The following is a 19,371-nucleotide window of genomic DNA, read 5'->3' on the forward strand; positions in this document are numbered from 1 at the left end:
CAAAGATTTGGAGTGAAGTCAGGTGTTCTAGCCTCATTGTAGAAACTCTACAGCCTGCTAAAGAATACTTTTATTAGGAGTAGCCAATATGAAAAGGTCAAAGAGAGCTTTTTATCAGGATTTATCAAGAAATTCAGTCAGAGGCCACATGACTACCTCAGTTAAATAAACCACAAAGTCTTGAGTATATACCAAGAGCTTAGGAAATACAATATTCTTCATACATTCTACCTCACATTCTCTCATTTATGAGCGTGTGTCAATACAGTCAGGTAATTGTGATTCCAGATGCCTTATAGAAGTCTCATTTCTGAAATGAAGTTGCCACAGTAACATTAGTTATTCATCAGTGTGTGAACCTGTAAAATAATCGCTGGAAGTGTTTCTTTGCCCATCTATTCCATTTTACTTTATTTGTGAGGTGGAAAGGAGGATATCTTCAAATTATTTTCTTTATACACAACAGGAAAGACCAGAGTTCTGTGCCATGTCATTTCTTTATGCATTCCTTTGCCTTGTAGGAAATGTCACTGCACACAGGAAAGAAACTTTTGCATTGTAACATACGAAAGCATGGCAGTGCTGCCTGACAAACACACTGACCCTGTCCTTTGCTCTCTTCACTGGTTTTCCATTAGCAATCCTTATCTTCGAACGTTACAGAGCCTCAAATCCCAATTTCTAAAAGATAATACAAAATTCAAGCAAGGAGATAGTGATCTACAATTAGGCTCATGTTAGAGCAGAATTCAATAATAAGAGTGTCTGAGACAAAACTTCCCTGAAGACCGATGCAGGACAGAGGAATTAGCCTCCCACCAAGACAAATAATACACAGTAGGCACTAGTTATTCTGCTTGATCCATTGCCCAAGATGCTTGGACACATTCTTAAGCACTGCAATATGAAACCTCACCTAAAACAAAGTGCCTCCTTAGTCTACTTCACTCTATCTTAAGGCAAAGATGGGAGAAGCTAACAAAAGTGTGCCTAAGTAAATCTCACTTGAGAAAGTCAGAACTGAAGTCATAATACCAGTTGGATGCCTAGGTAATTTCTAAAAAATAAGTTACTCTATCATCAATAGGCACTATGTGCTCATATCATAGTGATACAATCCTGCTGCTGCAGAGCTAACCACAACTACTGGAGTGTGCTACGTGGAACACAACAAAACTGAAACCTAATTTGTAAATCATTCGTGCACTATATAGACAAGGCACACAGAAAGGCTAACAGAAAGCCATACTGGAAATGCAGTTAATGAACATGATGATTTATTCTTGTTATTGTATTTAACTCTCATTCCAGATCCTTTTCTGAACTTCTCCAGTCAAATTTGGTTTTTGTGGGTGTGTGTATTGAGATATGGATAACCAGTACAGAGACTGAAACCATAAACTACATATAGTATATAATGTTTCCTCTAAGCATTTTTGTTCTTAGGAAGCCCTCGATCTAGATTACATCTTCTGGCAAAAGCAAATACCAGCAGCTAAATCAAGTTAGCAAAAAGTCAGGATCTTGCAGAATGTAGTGATAATGATTCAGCCCATGACAAACTTTTCTTAAAGTCACATGGAGCTACAGGAGAAAGGGAGAAACTACTCCTGTTTCATTGCCATGCCACCTAGTGTGATGTTCTCTGTCTATTTGCCATTACTAATGATCCTGCAACAATGCAAATATTATTAATAATAGCCTTAACACATTGCCAATAGATATCAAATTTTCTGTAACATGCAATAATATATACAAGATGAGATAATGCTATTACTGCTGAAACCCCCTTAATTCTCTTCATAGAATAAAATTACGTTTTTAATAACCAGGAAAAAAAAATGATCACATCCTCAGTTTAACTCTCATTTAAAAGTGATAACATACATTAGCCTAAACTACAGTCCTGCCTTGGAAATAGTTGGGACAAACACAGTACTAATCAGGAATGTCACATACTAAAATAAAGTTTCTTTTCTCCCCATCCCGGGGCTTCTCTTTAACTCAGTGTTGGAAGGGAAACTTCACCCTCAGTGTCTTTTGTAGCTTTTAATATGAGGTCGTATTCCCTACCTCAAATTTGTCTTGTTAACTTTAAGAAGAAAACAGCGTTAAATCTCAGCAATTCAAAATAAGAGAAGGTGAGCACTGAAAATAATGTCATGCCAATTCCTGATTCAAATAGACTGCATGGTAAATTCAGCCTTTCTGATAACATTGTCCATGGTATGCTTTATATTGCATTATCAGCATCTTCAGTACTTCCTTCTCTACAGTCGAGCTGATAGGTCTCACTAGATAGACAATGAAATGCATTCCACACTGTGTGGGTGTTATTTATTTATTTCATAACTACAATTGCTTAACTTCTGTATTTCCATGCATTTCAGTGTTGTAATTTCTGTTTCAAAATGACCCAGATAAGTGTCAGAAAAAGATACAAAGAAAAAAAATTCTCTCAACCTCTCATATGCAACTATACCAACTGAAACTCAAGGAATATGTTTTACAGGTGCTTAGCTAAGTGTTTCTGTAGGGGAGTAGCAAAGGATAAACAAACTCATCCAGACTTCATTAATTTATTCATTTCCACTCCTGAATGATTTCAGATTAGGGAGATACTGAAGGGCTGCCATCATGACCCTTTATTTCTGTTACTTTTAAGTCTTTATATTCCTTTACAGATTCAGATAGCTGAAAAGAGAGGCCTTCAGCCAAATGCAGTATTATTGCCACTTCCAACCAAAAACACAAGGAAAGCACTTCTGATTAAAGATGGTTTATGAGCTATTGTTTTGTGAAGACAGGCAGAAAGATTAAAGAATCATAAAGAGAAGGCATCAAGTAAGTATCAGACTGAAGTCTGCTTTAGTAATATGACCCTTGAGAAGAGGTAAGAGAGATAATTTGGGGGCTAAGCTGAAACTACAGAATTTCAGAGCAAAAGAGGAAATAAACTGTATGCAACTGGTCAGAGAAACAAGTCTTGGGATGTTCTCAATAAGATTGCATCAGCTTTTCCAATTGTCGTGCCTTACTCTAACTTGTAGGTCTGGTATTTTGATTAAACCACAAAGATCCAAAGTAGTAATTCGATTCTCACTTCCTGTCCACAGCCATTTTTTCCCCCTGAATCTTCCACCATTGTGAATTAGAAATACGCAGACAGTAGTCTCCAGTACTACATAATCTGCAAAAGGATAACTACTGGCTTGCTCTTGCAATCCTGCTTCCCCGCCACGAGCAGTAGTCAGTGTCCTTACTCAGTCTCCAGACTATCAACCAAATCTGTGCTTAAAATATCCTTGTCTCGTCTTTTCAAGACTCCATTTTCACTGTCCATTGTCCATCCTGCTCTTTGTTTTCCCGTTGCCCTCTAACATGCAGCTGCCAGCCAAGTGTGTTCCTGCACTTGTGCTTGCAATTTGACTGCTGAGGGGTTGATGCTTTCACGGTTTTGTACTTCAGATAGTGGCTTCTCTTGCGTTTGCTCTTAATCCTTTGAACTGCTCCTTCATTTATACCTGAAACATAGTTCATTTACCACCATCCATGATGATGGCTGCTATAAATACCAAGTAGCACTAAGATTAGTACAACAAGCAATACAGAAGGCTAAAGGTGAAAGCTAAATCAGACCAAAGAAAAGTCCATGAACAAGTCAGCAGCTTTTTTTGAAACTCCAGCAATTTATCTGAGTTTTACACTATGCTTCTTAATTTTGATTAAAAGAAATACTGCAACATCTGATTTCATGAAATTCCAGGAATCTAATGGAAAAGGTCTAGGAACTCATCCAGCCATGGGTTTGTCGGATAAGTTTTGGAAAATGAATGTAACTTTCCTGTAGTTCATCTCTACCCTATTGAATCTCCCTGATGGCAGATTGCTAATGGAAGTTCTGTGCCTTGTAATTCATTCAGCTCTCCCACATAATAAGTAAGGTTTATGAGACTCCTAACTTTCAACTCTCCAGTCAAATCTGGAGGAACACAATCGACTGCTTTTTTTTTTTTCCAAGTTATGAAACAAATATACAAACCAAGACAAATCTGGGTCCTGGGGAATTAATATATTATTTGGAGCAACCATGAGCTATTTTTTCTCTTATGTTAGCATACAAGATGTAGTATGGGGGAATCAAGTCAAGTGGTTTGATTAATAAAATTTGCCTACTTCTTTTATTAAAATATTTACATAATGATGAAAGAAACAAATAACAATTTGTTAATTGAAAACTGTGAGCTACTGTGCTTACACATACTTCATGCTGATGAATATTGCCATTATACGAGACAGGCAAAAAAGAACAGATGTAGTCAACTCTATTGCAGTTCAGTAATTAAAATACAGGTGCCTAATAAAGGTGCTTCAATCCATTTAATCAAGTTTTCTACAAATCCTACTCTGCAGCATTTGTTTTTGATGGGCTGGTAAAATATAATTTAGGACTGACATTTTGAAACTTAGGTTTTTAATATATTCTCTGTATATTTAAAGGCACGTACTTAATATACAGGATCACTCACTGAAGGCATCATTACATACTTAAATAATTTCTCTTCTGGTTTAACACAGCCATCTAGAGATACAAAAGCTTATTCCTTAAAAAAAAAAAAAAAAAAAAAAAAAGAGAGAGAGAGAGAGAGAGAATGGCTAACTATCATATTCCCCTGAAATAAGCAAAACAGCAGGCTTAAATTGGATGTGAGATTCAAACTTTGCAAAAAACTGTGCTGCCAACAAAGCTCACAAACACATCACATCAGAAGAAACTGGGAATTTTCAGTATGATAACAGTTCTGTCCCCACAACTCTCTGACCCATCTAGACATGTGCTAATCAGTTATATCCAAATTACTAACAACGCAAGGTCGCTGAATGATTTGCATCACTGTGAACAGATTGCCAGTATATGCCTCTTAAACAAGAACTCACAGAATAATGAGACTTGAGGATTTGAATATAAAATTTTATCTTGTTCTCATACCTCTGGTCAGGGTTCATGCTTGAGCCTAACACTTCTCATTCACCAGATTGTTTTATAGGAATTAGGTAGTTGATGGCTGCAAACATTCTTAAAATAAATATAGGACATACAAGGAATAATTATAAATATCATGAGGTGGCACAAAGGTGATACAGTACATTCATCACAATCACTGCACACATATATAGCAATTACAAATCATGTAAGGTCTTAATTTAGTACCGGAGTGAGTCTATGCAAGCCTGTCTAGGCTCACAGTAATAAATCACACAAGTGATACATTAATTATTAAACATTCTTCTGTCCTTTGCTTTCATACCAGTTCTAGTTTCATGAGAGTGATAAAACAGTGTATTTTGAGTTCTAAGAGAGTACTTTAAGCATTTTTGAAAAATATTTTTACATTAAAAATATAGTTAAAGTTTCACAAACTAGCAAATTAAACAGCAAGAGATTTATGGTGCTGACTAAGTTGGTTTTGGTTTATGAGTATGACATGTACTGCAAGTAGTGACAACAGGCAATTGAGCACAGAGCAAGGAACCCAATATTCCTGAAGACTATTCCCAGTCTCAATATTTTGCTGCATGGCTTTAGGAAAGCTCTCAAGTAAGTGCTAAAAGAATGAATTGTGTATGTCCTGAGCAACGGGTTTGAGTTTGGCTTTACAGAGCAAGACCAAAAGCTTTAGGAACAAAAATCACCCAGGAAAGAAATTCTGAGATCACCCTATCTATACAGAGGCTAGTGTATATTCAGTTCAGTTAAGGTTTTTTATTCAGTGTTCATTGCAATGTATACTTCTAACACTACAAACTCTGCCTTCACGCATTTCAATCTCATGTGACTAAGTTCTCGTAAAAAAAACCAACCCAAAACCCAAAACAAAACAAAAAACCCCACACATAACCCCAAACACCACAAAAAAACCACCAAGCACAAGACTGCCTTCAAGCTATTGTATTTTTTTCTCAAGCATGGCCTTACAATAGTCTCAGTCTTGGGAATTTAAATCCACTAAAAGAGAAAAAAAAAAACAAACCATGCTCCAGTACAGTATACGATCTAACCATCATTTTTCTAGCAAGCTATTCTTAGATTTTGTTCTGACAAGCCAACCATCTATACTAATGGAACCTGGGAATGTCAGAATTGCTTTCCCATTAAAAAGAAAAAAAACAACGACTGAAAACAATCTCTGATACTTTATCATGAAGCTGCTTTTTTTTTTTTCCCAAAGATACAAACATCAGTTTGTGTGTAGCTGAATAAAACAGCCAAATAACTTCATTTGTTTTCACTCACCTTCTGAAACCACCAGTTATGGTAACTAAAGCATCTGGTAGAAACCTACACACAGTATTCTTGACAATCAAGCTTACTGCATCCGCTTCTGCCTTAGATACACAGCTAACAAGGTCCTCATAGTAGAGAAACCCTGGAAATCAAAGGCAAAAAAGTGCTGATCACTTGTGACCAAAGGGATATTACATACTATATGACATCATGCTCAGCCTATAAAGCTGGGGGAAGAAGGCAGTGAGGGGGAGTGATGTTCAGAGTGATGGCATTTGTCTTCCCAAGTCACCATTAGGTGTGATGGAGCTCTGCTTTCCTGGAGATGGCTGAACACCTGCCTGCCCATGGGAAGTGGGGAATTAATTCCTTGTTTTGCTTTGTTTTGTTTGCATGCACGGCTTTTGCTTTACCTATTGAACTGTCTTTATCTCAACCCACGAGATTTCTCTTTGACTCTTCCAATTCTCTCCCCCATCCCACCAGAGGAGGTGGGGGGAGCAAGCAAACAGCTGTGTGGTGCTCAGTTGCCAGCCAGGGTTAAACAATGACATTTCCTAATGTTGTAATTTTTTCCCGACCTGTATAATAATGACCCATTAATAGTTTCGTGTGTAAGAGCCAATTTCGTTAGGTGTCTGTGTAAGTAATTAAAAAAATATGCATATTCATATGTTTTGAATGACACCATTTTTAAATTAGGAGCTCTGTTATTTTAACCTAATAATTTAATATTCACAAGACACTGCAGCAAGAAAATGAATGTATAAATGAACTTTGACTCCTCCTCTGATTCTGTTATCAAGTTCTTAGAGCACTGAGATACAAGTTTTTATGAGGCTTTCACCTTACCTGCTTTCTGCATTTTTGACAGCTTCAGGGTCCTGTCAGCTTTTACCTCTTCCAGAGTTCGTAAACCCATTCTGTACCATTTCTCAGATGTCTTCACTCCCACTCCAAAGACTGAAGTAAATTGCTAAGGTCAGTGGAAGAACACACATTTCAGTGTTGTTTTCTAAAGGACCAGTGAATTAACAAGTAGGTAACAAGGTTTCACAGGGAAAATACTGGGCAGAGTTTATCCTACATTGAAGATAAATAATAGTGTGATACAAACATACAGATTCAGCTTCCTTTGCATAGTTACATTGAACAGACAATTGGTTTTGTACATAGGCAGTTCTCATTAAAGTGAAATCTAAACAATAACACAGTAGTATCCCCAGTATCTTTACATGATTTAGCTAAACCTTTCAATTAAGGTTTGAAATAAAGATGGTAGTCTTTACTTTTACTGCACAATTAAGCAATGCAAACAATACTGGTAAGTAGTTGGATTCCCTCACACCAACTTCACAGAATAAGAGATGTCTCAAGACTATCTTCCTAATTTGACTGACATTATGACTTTGTATTACATGGACTACCAGCTCTCAGTTGTACACGTGGCATTGGTGTTGCAGCACTCCTGAGAGGTGGTGTCAGTGGGAGCCCTGGGGCTCTTGAAATTCTGCACCGAGGGCAATGGGTCTCAATGGTGCATGGAAAAGGATGGTGAGACAACTAATCTATTCTTCTACTGCAATCTATAATATACGTATGTTTGGAGGTCATGCCAAATATTGTTTTCCAAAATTGAATTCAATTTCAAGTACAAACAGCAATTTTTGTTTGCTTGCATATTATAAACAGCCATACAATTCTTCAGTCTTCACGTAAGCCAAGTTTCTACATGTCTTATTTGGAGCAAAGATTTCACTATTTTGCCCACTGGGGGGGGAAGCCCAAATCTAACAGTCTCTAAAGCTTTAGTACAGTTATATTCCATTTATTCCAAAGTAATTTTGTACACTATCTTATTCCCCAAGAAAGGATGTAAAGCAAAAATGTCACAGTTGTAAGCACTATTCAGTAGATCAATATCTCAGATGAACAGTGATATGAAAGCAAGAGGGAAAACTTTCATGCTTGCCCAAAAGCACGTTCTTTATGTTCAGTTTGTCAATACTGAAACTCTCAATAGTTTCTTTGTACTTTTATAGAATTCAGTGAGTAGCTGTGAAAGTCATGAATAACTGCTGTTTTCCATTGAGTCTACAACTTCTGAATTCCAACCATGTTAGCTTTATTTTGTGTTTTTTTCTAATGAGTTTAACTGCTTGGAAATAATTAAGATAAAGAAAACGGAAGAATGAAAATCTTGGATAATATTAAATAGGAATTATGTTACATTTTTAAAATAATGGATGAAATTACCTATTCTTTGTCTGAATTGTGGGTGTTTATGAAATATTGTGATTTTTTAAATACTTTTAATTTTTTTGCTAGTGCTAAAAGATTTTCAAAAGGCTTTATTACTAGGTTTAGAATGATTCCAAGAGAATTGATTAATAATGGGATAGAGAACTAAAGAAAATGTATTCTGTGCAACTGTCCAGATTTTTAGGGGGGAAAAAAACCACCACAAAAACCTACACGGCTCACTTTTTTCTTTGCATACTAGATTCATTATTATTCAGTATATTTATAGGTGTCAATTTAGAGACACTGCCAAGAGTTCATTGTGAGCAGCAGATAGCCATTTCGTCAATTGTGAATGCAAGCATTGCTTTTTTTTCAGCTGGTGAAAGTGAATTATATGAACTTGTTTCTCTGCAGCATCCACGTCCATAAGGAGGCAAACTGGCCATGTCATGCACGTATCCAACATCTAAAACACAGACTGTATAATTTACTTCAGTTGTTTGACAACTGTTGTTCTGGGAGCAGCAGTGATCTTTTAAGTCATGATGAGTGATTTGTAGCAGTTACCAGAACCACGCTAAACATTAAAATTTGGGAGTTCACTAATATTACGGGATTCTTCTTGGCTTTCTTAGAAACACATTAAAAAATTGTTGGGAAAAACTGGCTACAGCAAATTTCACCAAAATGTTGAGACTGTACTCACCTAAAAAGAGTGCCACATAAGTTTGTTGTAATTTTGCATGTGAAACAAGGCATAAAGCATATTTGAGATAATCTGCCCCTTGATAGATTTTATTCTTACCTCCAAGAAATTTTCTTAAACTCTGAAACATAAGATTTAATGGCTGACTCAATCTTTATTACCATTATTAAGCAAGCTGTTTCCTGGATACTGACATACATGTGAATCTACACCTCTTCGCTGAGTATTCCTACAAATAGGATCCACAAATACCACTGAACATCCTTTCATACTAGTATTATGGGTCAGAGAGAACAGAAGAGCCTTTCAATAGCAGAAGTAAAATTGAGTAATGCAGGGGAGAATTAACCAGTCTCATTCCTTTTACTCTCCCATTTAAATTTTTCTGAAGGCAAAACCAGGATATTTTAGAGATTAAAATTGCAGATAAAATTGAAAAAAATATTTTTCCAGTATATATTTTCCAGTGAAGAATTCACTGGAAATTTAAGAAATTGGAACTGCAGTATTTATGTGGTTTAGGTTCCCTGTAACTACAAAGTGCAACCATGACTCTGAACCTACAATCTGCCTAACAAAGAAATATCTCCAGTCCTTTTCCTTCTGCCTCACACAAAAGAGAATTAAAATAGATCTGAGTCATCTTCTTCACCTGGTATTTTCTTAATGCCAGAAAAAGATGGTGTAGTGTTATAATGATAATCAGCCAAGGGAAAAATAAACCCAACATCGGGTTAAGCTTACAGCAAAGAGTACACATTACATTAGTTTTCAGGAAGAAGAGATTGTTTAGTTCAAGCTTAAGAGCAACTGTATATGTATCACACTAATTAGAAAGGTAACTGATTTCACCATTATTCCTTACTCTATCGCAGTTTCTCTCTCTCCCTTTCTTTTTACTGAAGACCTTTCTTTCTTTATACTTGATATTGGATGTTCCTTTATAGTAAAATTGGTGGTTTTGTCCAAGCTCTACTAAACAGAGAAAAATATATGCAAATTTTAAACAACAGCAACAAAGCTCAAAAAATTTACCTTAAATGATTGGTATCGTTCATCACTTAACACTTCTTTAGCTCTAGAGCTCTCTCCTTCTTCAATAATCTCCTAAAAAAGAAAAACATTACTTTAAAAAAAAAATAGTCAAGATTATGTAAGATAGTAAAATAATCTAAAAGAAAGTCTTATCAATCTGTAAAAACATGAAGAGCATCCTTAGCAAGCATATGGTTTTATTCCATTAGGATCAAATTCTGCAATCCTTTTTGAGACAGAAAATTACTGAAGGATGAAGGAGAAACTGGAACCACAGAATAAATTTCACAGTACTTATTTACTCATAAATTTACTCAAGGATGAAGTAGAAACTGGGACCACAGAATATATTTCACAGTACTTATTTACTCATAAATTCACAGCCAGAAAGAAGTTATTTATCATAAGCTATCAATGAGTTGTCCTGAAAATTAGATTTGATTATTTGGTTGAGTTTAATTCTCTTAAAAGTAAGAGCATTGTAAGAACAGATATATTTTCTCTTGAGTGTACAGTTCCTTCCATCTTTCTGATAAAAACTAACAAACAAAAAAGAAAACACTAATAAAACAAAAAAATCATCCTATTTTCTGTGAGATCATAATTGAATTCCAGTCCCTAGATAATAGGTACAAAGAGCACTTCAGGGGCTACATTCTTAACTGGTGGAGTGAGGCAAACAAGGAGCCAGAGTGAATCACAACACTCAGCAATGACCTCTCCGGACAGCTGAGACCCCCTGATCAGCTGCCTGCTGGAATAACAGCACCCGAGATGTGGGGTCCTGAAAAGGCTAAGAATTAAAGCAAGATGCAGGGAATACTCAAAGCTCCAGTAAGAATGTAAAGTTCATCCATCACCTAGATAAAAGGCTCTGCTGTAACTCACAGCAAGGTAGGATTTAACATTAAAGTACTAAAATATTTACCAGTTTTGCAAAAATAGTATTTCTAATAAAGCATTCAGGTGAGCAAAGCGATGTTGCCAAGGGCAGAAGTCACATGAACAAAACTATTAACAGTTAAACTGTCACATCAAAATCAGAGTGAGCCTTTAAAAATTACTTACAGAGATGATAATACGTTACTTATTCATTTGTATTTATTCATTAGTTACCTTTGCTCCTAAGGGCAGGTGTTCCATGACAGAACCTTATGTTACTATGAAGGGCTTCCAGAAATCATTGCACTCTTAGTAACAAGGACAATATAATGTTATCACAGGAAATGTAGGAGGTTGTGTAAATACACACAGATATCAATGCTGCACTATGTGACCTGCAAAAGAATCAATTGGCAGATAATTCAGAGGTACATTACCTCAATGACATCTCTGACTCGATCTCCCATGCAGGGCAACCCTTGTATATCTTTCATTGTGGTTACTGGAAACGGAAGAAATTTCAGCACAGAAGCTGCTCTCAGAAATTCCAGGCAGAATATTTCATTTTCTTTGAACTCATAATTTTCAGCCATTATCTCAAAGGCATCCTAGGGAGGGATGAGGGGACAGGTGTAGAAAAAAGTTAAAGGTTAGTAAAAGTTTAAATTATTCAGTATACTCCTTTGAAAGGTTACGTTGTATGCTAATTCAAGAATGATTTCTTTACACGATGTGGGAGAAAATTCTGATCTGTAACAAAGCCAACCTTTAAAATCTTTTGTGGGATCGACTCTCCATGTTCTATGCAGATCTAACATACCAGTATGAAATAACACCATAATTTTTAGAATTGTAACCAAACATAAGTAATCCAGCAGGTCAGTACATGACATGTTCATTTTCAGACACAACAAAATAGGAGTCTGTGACAATACTGGAAGCCACCTTCTTATTTTGAACTTGTAGCCATGTATTTGGTAATTTAGGGAATAAACTTGCTTTTTCCTAATTTTTCAGATCTATGATCCATACAAGAAAAATACATTTTCTTCACGGTTCCTCAGTTATCCATGCCTTGGTTTATTCAACATTGCACTCAAAACTACCTAGAGATTGCCAGTACTTTTTTTTTTTTAATATATTTTAATTTATTTATTTAAGTATCCATATGTCATTTATGCAGCTCTGGAATCTCCCTCCCTCCCAGAATATACATATATATCTTAATAGCGGCAATTTTTAGAAACTAAATGCAGGGAACATGGTGGTGGAGAAAAGGCAGGTGGTTTTGTTTTCCCACTATAGAATACTATATTTTGGGAGAGAACAAATGCTGCAAAAAAAGTTTATGAATAACCTAAGAACTTATGAAGACTTGCAGCTGATTAGCAGCTGGAAATTTGAGTTCTTGCTGAAACCTTGTACAAGACATCAAAAATTTTCCAGACTGCAACATTAAATGGTTACTTCAGAGATTTTTAAGAGTGCACCATTTACCAGAAGAGACTTTCACTGTTCAAAATATTTACCTAAAATGCATCCCACACCTGGTTGTTCAGGAAGCTTTTGTGCACCACGCAAGTGGCACAGGGCAGGCTGGACACAGCCCATAAACAAGCCAGCTTGCAAAGCTCCTGCGCTGCATCGTGCCCGGCAGCCCTGCCAGAGATCCCGTTTCTTACTCGTCAGCCAGTCTCTCAAGAGCAGCTAACAGATCCCAGCCTCAAAAGGGCCATATGTCCCACCATATCAGTTGCTGCACATCCTTCCTCTTTTCCAACTTACTCCTGTTTCTTCTTCAACCCACGAGGCATTACAAAATAACAAAGAAGTGGCTGTCACTGTGCATCTGCCTGCAATTATCACTTCACTGAGCTGTAGTCCAAGTGTCTGCTCAGAAATGGTTTCAGAATAAGGATGAGTACCACCCTGTGATACAGATATCAAGAGACAGCACGTGGCTTACTAGAACAACGACTGCAGTGGATAGTAGGAAGGAATCAGATTAAACAGCTTTTCCCTGCTCTGTGTCTATGGGATCACTGTTCGTGTTTAGGCTCAGATTTCATTTCATTTGTAATTATATAGTTTAAAGAAAAATAATTTTAGATTTTGCTTTTATTTTTATTTTTGCATTAATGTGCTTTATATTGGAAGATGAAGCCAAGTAAAAACCAGCAGGCCTTGCACACCCTAAATGCTACATGCATAGTGGATCTCCAGGTGAACTGGAGTCAGTTCCAAGCCCACTAACTGACGTGACCGCGCATCCAGTGAAGTTGTCTCTTTACTACGTCCGTGGAATTGAGAACAGCATCTGTCAGCCTGCATTGAAGGAATACAACCTGACTTAACAACAACAAAAAGATTTACTTGAGTGATAATAATTTAGATCATTAAAATAGAACAATTTCTTAAAAATAAATGTAACTTTCACAAAGAATGTAGTTTATTTACATATTACATTTCATTGTTTGGTCAGTTCTAGAAAAATAGACCATTTGATACATTGTCTTGTTCAGATTATAAACATTATAGTCTCATTGAAGAAAAATGAACGTTTTAATCAAAATCTTCAAGAAAATGTTGTCTCTACTGACCCTAGGATTTGCAAAACTTTCGTCTTAACAAATAAAAAATACGAGATCCTAATTGGTTTGACAGTATCTCTTTAGATGAAATAGTTACCTTAGCTGAACCAAACCACTTCAGTTTCCTTTTTTTTCCCCTTTGCTACCATGTTAAATTGTATAAAAATAATTAATTAGGCCTAGCTACAGAGAAATTGCTTTGCTCTATATCACCAGTATAACTTCACTCCTTGATCTAAGAATTAGTCACTTGTCCATCTCAATGGTACAATCCTCCCCTCAGCTACCCTGATTTGTAATGTGCAATTCCATTTTCATAACATTTCATGACAGATCTCTTGAGACAGACAGCTGTTTAGCAAAATTCATGATCTGAAGTTTCTGCCACTATTTACTGGTGGCATTTACTATTGACTAGCCCTTGGGTATAAGGAATCAAAGACAGCGGGGAAAAGGCTCCTTTGAGGAAAAAAATAAAACAAAACCAAACCCCCAAACTTTCTATTACAAAAATAGTGCACAAAACCTTATCTTCCTTACAGCAGTCTCTAAAGCTCTTGCAGTGGCTAATTGTTGGATTTGTTCAACTGCTGTTCTCTTTCCCCACACACATTTAAGATCTTTATTTGCTTGACAGATTAACTTGTATTTAATTACATACTTTTTGGTTAAAGACAGGTGCACATTATAGATCCTATTTAGAAAGAACATTAATGCAGAAAAAGGGGAAAGTACCGGTTTGAGGTCACAAGTAGCACGGATTCACCCCAGTTGGCATATGGAAGAAAGAACACAGCACGCATAGTACTGCAAAGCAAATGGGGAAATATATTTTTCAAGTGGGATGATAGAGGTCGGATAGTTTCCTCTGCTGTGGGTTTTTTTTTTATGTTCTCCCAAATTCTTATTCTTTATCAGCTTCAAAGATTCTTTCCTTCTATGCAAGAGAAGATGCTAACTCTTGCTTTAGGTGAGGTTTACGGTCACAAAATTATGATTACTTTGGCTTTCTTTTTCTCTCTTTACAATCTATGCACATGAATACTCAAGAAAGCAGTGTTTGACAAGAAATTTCTTACTCCAGTTACCACTAGCAGAATTAATCAGGGGATAGAACCAAAGAGATATACTTGTTACCTTCTTGTTAAAAGAGACTATAAAGACAAATACATAGACAGAAAACAGTTCTCATAAGTACCTGCTCAGCAGTATGGAGCAATGAGAGAGGCTGGCAAAGTCGTCCTTGATTAGGAAGCTCAAAAAGTCTAGGAATGTTTTTTCTCACTCCCAACAGGCAGCCTCTCACATGCACATTTAAATAGATGTATTCTACACTGAAAAATCAGCCGTCATGGTAAACGTGTCTGCATATACCTGTACCACTGCTGGTTTAGGGAGGTATTAGCCCCTTCCTGCTAGCGGGAGGGCAGTTTTCAGAAAAGCTCTGTCACCACCATTATTGGAAAAGACAACAATGTGTAACATTTTACTCAGAGGCTGTTGACAGTCAATGAGAAGATAGAATCAAAGCTTTTTTATCATTCTAGTTTGCATTTTTTCAGTGTTTTCCTGCCTTTGCAAAGCTCATTAAGCTGTTTTAAATAAACAATTAAATAGTATTGAATATCTATTATTCCCTATACAAAACATTGCCTGCAAATGCTGCAATTAATTACAGATCTGGGTTTTTTTACATAAAAGTGCTTTTGACATTCTTTTTGATGAAAATTTTTCTGCTTCAAAAAAAGAAAGCAACTGATCTCCAAGTCTATTGAATATTATAGCCTATATTGAATAACATTCCAGAGGGGAAAAGCACATGAAACTCCTATATTAGCTGAGAAAAAGCTTGCAATCTATTAGATCTGTAGTGAAATCTATTTATGGTGATATAAAAAGGAAAGTTACTGACCCCTCATTTATTCTAAACCTTTGTATTTCTTACATTAAGCATCTCACCACCTTCTTATCAATCAGATCAATACTCAGGTTGCCTGTTTAAAAGGTATTTTAACAGAAAACTAAATTTCTAGCTATTTCTAGCAAGTGGGATTTTCATAATCTCTAGGGTATTCTGCAGGGGCTGCTCTCATTAAATGTGAAAGATAGCTAGATTACATTTCAGTTCTTCAGTTATTGCAAATTTTCCATCTGTGCCTGAAATTGCGGAACATATGCTGATGAGACTTGGGCTATGGAAGAATTTGAGGACGGAATGGACTTACAGATCCCATCAGATCAGATACAAAAGTACACAAAGATTTTGCTGAATTATGTTAAAGATAAGGAAGAGGACGGGTGTACCGACAGAAATTTTGCAGATCATTTAATATCTGGTATTTAAGACCTAATAAGATAAAATATAATTAACAAAGCAAAGTTACCAGGAAGCATCTTGCACATGTAAAAACGCACACTAAAATATTATGTTATAAATGCTAAAGATCACAAGACTGAAATCAACACAAAGAGCAAGATTCTCAACTAATATATGAGAATGATTCTCAGGAAAACAATAATTAATAAGGTTATGCTGGTTTATGCCTGCTGAACAGCTAACCCAATACCTTCCAACGTGAAGTACATGAGTCCACTCACATTCAGAAAAGCAAAAGCAGCTAATGGTCCCATGCTATGCTTCATACCAGCCTGCTGGTTTCAACATGATTGTCAGAGCAGTTCCATTACTACTTGCAAAATAGTCTTTAATAACCTCAGTTTAAGATTCTGTTAAAACAGACATCACCAGTATTATACTACCAAGAACGTATTTTAAACACAGTCTGTTTTGTAAAGAAAGCATTACAGCTTCATGGACAGGGCACTTGCCTTAGTGCCATGCCTACACCCACTGCTCCTCTGCTGTGTGACCTTGGAAAGCTGCTTCAGGCCTCCCTGCCATTGTTTCCCTTGCTATCTTTCATTTGCTCTCTATTAGGGCTATGAACTCTCCAGGGCTTGAACTGTCTTTTACAATGTATTTGTTCAGCATCTCTTATTAAAAAGGCCTCTATCTTACTTGAGCCTGCAAATGCTACTGCAGCACAAATAAAAAAAAAACCACAACAAACCATTGTACAGATGAATTTAATCCGCCAAAGAGCTAAATAGCAAAGTGTGCTTAAAAAAAATCCTACATGATACCAGGTTGAAGGACTGTTATACTCAGAACAGCAATTTGAGTTAAATTGCTTTTCCTCTCGATCACTGTTTTCTACTTGAAGCTTATTTAGTAAGTCATAAATCCAAAGGGTGGGTCCTAGCTCTCATCACATTGCTGTTTCCAGTGTTTGGTGTCCATTCAAAACTGACCAAAGTGATTTTAAAGAGATTTAGAACAAACCATCTGTTCAAATAATATTCTTCTCACTTTCCCCGGTGTAAATCCTAATTTCATGTGTCAGTGGGAAGAGACATGGGGCACGTGAATACCTTTTGTACACACCAAGAGAGAAAAGAAATACTTTCAGGTGCTTATTTCAAGGAGAATTAAGCAATTTGAGCCAACCTATAGTGTTGACTAAAATGATTTCCAAATAAATAAAATGAACCATTTTTGTTCAATGTGAATTTTTGTTATTTTACATTTGGTATCTGAACTGAAAAGCCTGAGACTTGTCCAGGTCCAAAGATATTATCACATCATCTTACATCAGCTGGAGAAACAAAGGAGCTGAGAGAATAACAGCAATAGCATAATGTGTGTGATCTCAGGGTCCTTGTATACACACTTATTAGAAATAAATATCTGTTAGCTCCAGCTGCTACTCGTATTAACCAATAACAAGTTCATTTCTTACAACAGAGTGGTACTCTTGAGAAGTTTCCATATTTTTCTACATAATGTGAAAGAGAACAAGATTTGCTGACAGAGCACAAAAATGCAGTTAGAGGGTCAATCATGTAACACTGCCTTAGATAAAAACGCACAGGGTACTAAGAAACATAAAATGCTAAATGTGTATTACACTTATTAATGAGGTCAAAGAAAGCAGCATAGACTTGATATATACACACAAATTTGGGTTGCCAAAAAGTGCAAGTGTATTTAAATCCTGTCTGTATTTTAGGGACCACCCTCCCACTTACTTTAAAAATGAGAAGAGAGATTTCCTCCTTAGACCAAACCAGGAGTTCATTTTGGATAGGTACACGCTTCACATACATTTACAAAATTTGCAATTTTGATGTACTATCTGGAGAATTTTTACTGAAGTAAGCTATGTCAGTAAGGCAGTACGTGTTATTAAGGGTATGCATTCTGTTAGTGGTTTTCTACCTATAGAGATCCCAAGTTCTTTATAAAATTAAAGTTGAGGCTCTCCTGAGGTCTGTTTTAAAATGGAATATTAATAAATGCTTGCACCACTGGCATAACTGATACATGTTTCTGTAGGTAAAAAAGAACAGAAAATAAAAAAGGATTTTTTTTTTTTCTCTAACAGAGTGGAAAGGAAACCAGGCATCTTTCCCATGCTAAACATCCACATTCTCATTACCATGAGTAACAGCCAAAGCAGAGTAACGTTCAGTAGCATTAGCAATAAGCCTCAGAATCACAGAACCATTTGCCTCTGACTTAATTAGTTTCTTCTGTAAGAATTAAATTGTAGTTTCCTCACAGAAGAATGTCTTTCTGAATTTTATGGCAGTCTGGTATTAATATTCAAATCCAACAACCCCTCTCGGGCACAGCAGAATGACTCCATTTATTTTACCACATGAAAACACAATGCAGTCCCCAAGCGTATATTTTCAGTGAGAGAGGGGGAGGACGGCTAGCTATTTACTAAGGAGCCAGAGAACAATTTGTAATATTATATTCCATAATAACATTAATGTTTAAGACAAACATAAAGGAAACATGCCAAGGTACAGCCTCTGGTGAAATGATTTGCCCTTTTGTTTTGCATCTTTACCCATCTGAACAGCTACAGTTCACCTGTGGAGTCAGGGCCATGCATTCAGGTGCATTCCTGAATCATCCAAATCAGTGAAGCCCGTGGCACTGGTTCCCAACTGACGTACCAAGAGGCCACAGTACGTGATGCACAGTGACCCAAAGGCTGCATGACGTTCCGCAAGTCTGAAGCGGTTGCATTTCTCCTCCATGAACTCCCACACAATGCCACTGTCTCATCCTTGGAATGCAATTTGACATACTTAATCTATTCTTCACACAACACAACAGGCCTTGCTACTACTCAACAGCTCATAAAAAAATAATTTGGGTAGGATTTGCCCCATACTAGACATAGTCATGAAATTTCACATCTGCAGTCTTTGCCAACCCTTCTGCAGCTTCTTCCATGATGTAAAACTGGTTTGTTGCACCTTTCTGTAAGTTATTTTCTGGCTAATACAATAGAAAAGAAGCATGGGAGCGTTGAACATAGAAAATGCACCTAGTGTGTTAAATCACCACATTGTCCTCATGAGCTCTCATCAAATATCTCTGTTATTTGGTTTTAATAAATGGTCTTTCATGGTAGAATACATACAGAATAGGAGTCAAGACTAAAATAGATCACTAATTACCATTTTGTCCAGAAATCAAACGTCCAAAAGCATCTTTCCCAAGAAATCAGCACATTCAAAGCCTCGTACACACGTCACTGCCTATCAGT

At 36.5% G+C, this 19,371-nt stretch overlaps 1 protein-coding gene across 1 annotated transcript in view; it reads right to left on the reverse strand.

Moving 5' to 3' along the window:
• Positions 1 to 19,371, reverse strand: part of DNTT (DNA nucleotidylexotransferase) — a 94,150-nt gene that overhangs the window by 61,558 nt on the left and 13,221 nt on the right. The window contains exons 4-7 of the mRNA XM_075758203.1: positions 11,591 to 11,761; positions 10,272 to 10,343; positions 7,139 to 7,262; positions 6,296 to 6,428 (exon numbers count right to left, since the gene is read on the reverse strand). Coding sequence (XP_075614318.1) covers positions 6,296 to 6,428; positions 7,139 to 7,262; positions 10,272 to 10,343; positions 11,591 to 11,761 — 500 coding nt within the window. The remainder of the gene's footprint in view (positions 1 to 6,295; positions 6,429 to 7,138; positions 7,263 to 10,271; positions 10,344 to 11,590; positions 11,762 to 19,371) is intronic.

Source organism: Balearica regulorum, chromosome 7 (assembly GCF_011004875.1).
Source record: "Balearica regulorum gibbericeps isolate bBalReg1 chromosome 7, bBalReg1.pri, whole genome shotgun sequence".
Taxonomy (NCBI): domain Eukaryota; kingdom Metazoa; phylum Chordata; class Aves; order Gruiformes; family Gruidae; genus Balearica; species Balearica regulorum.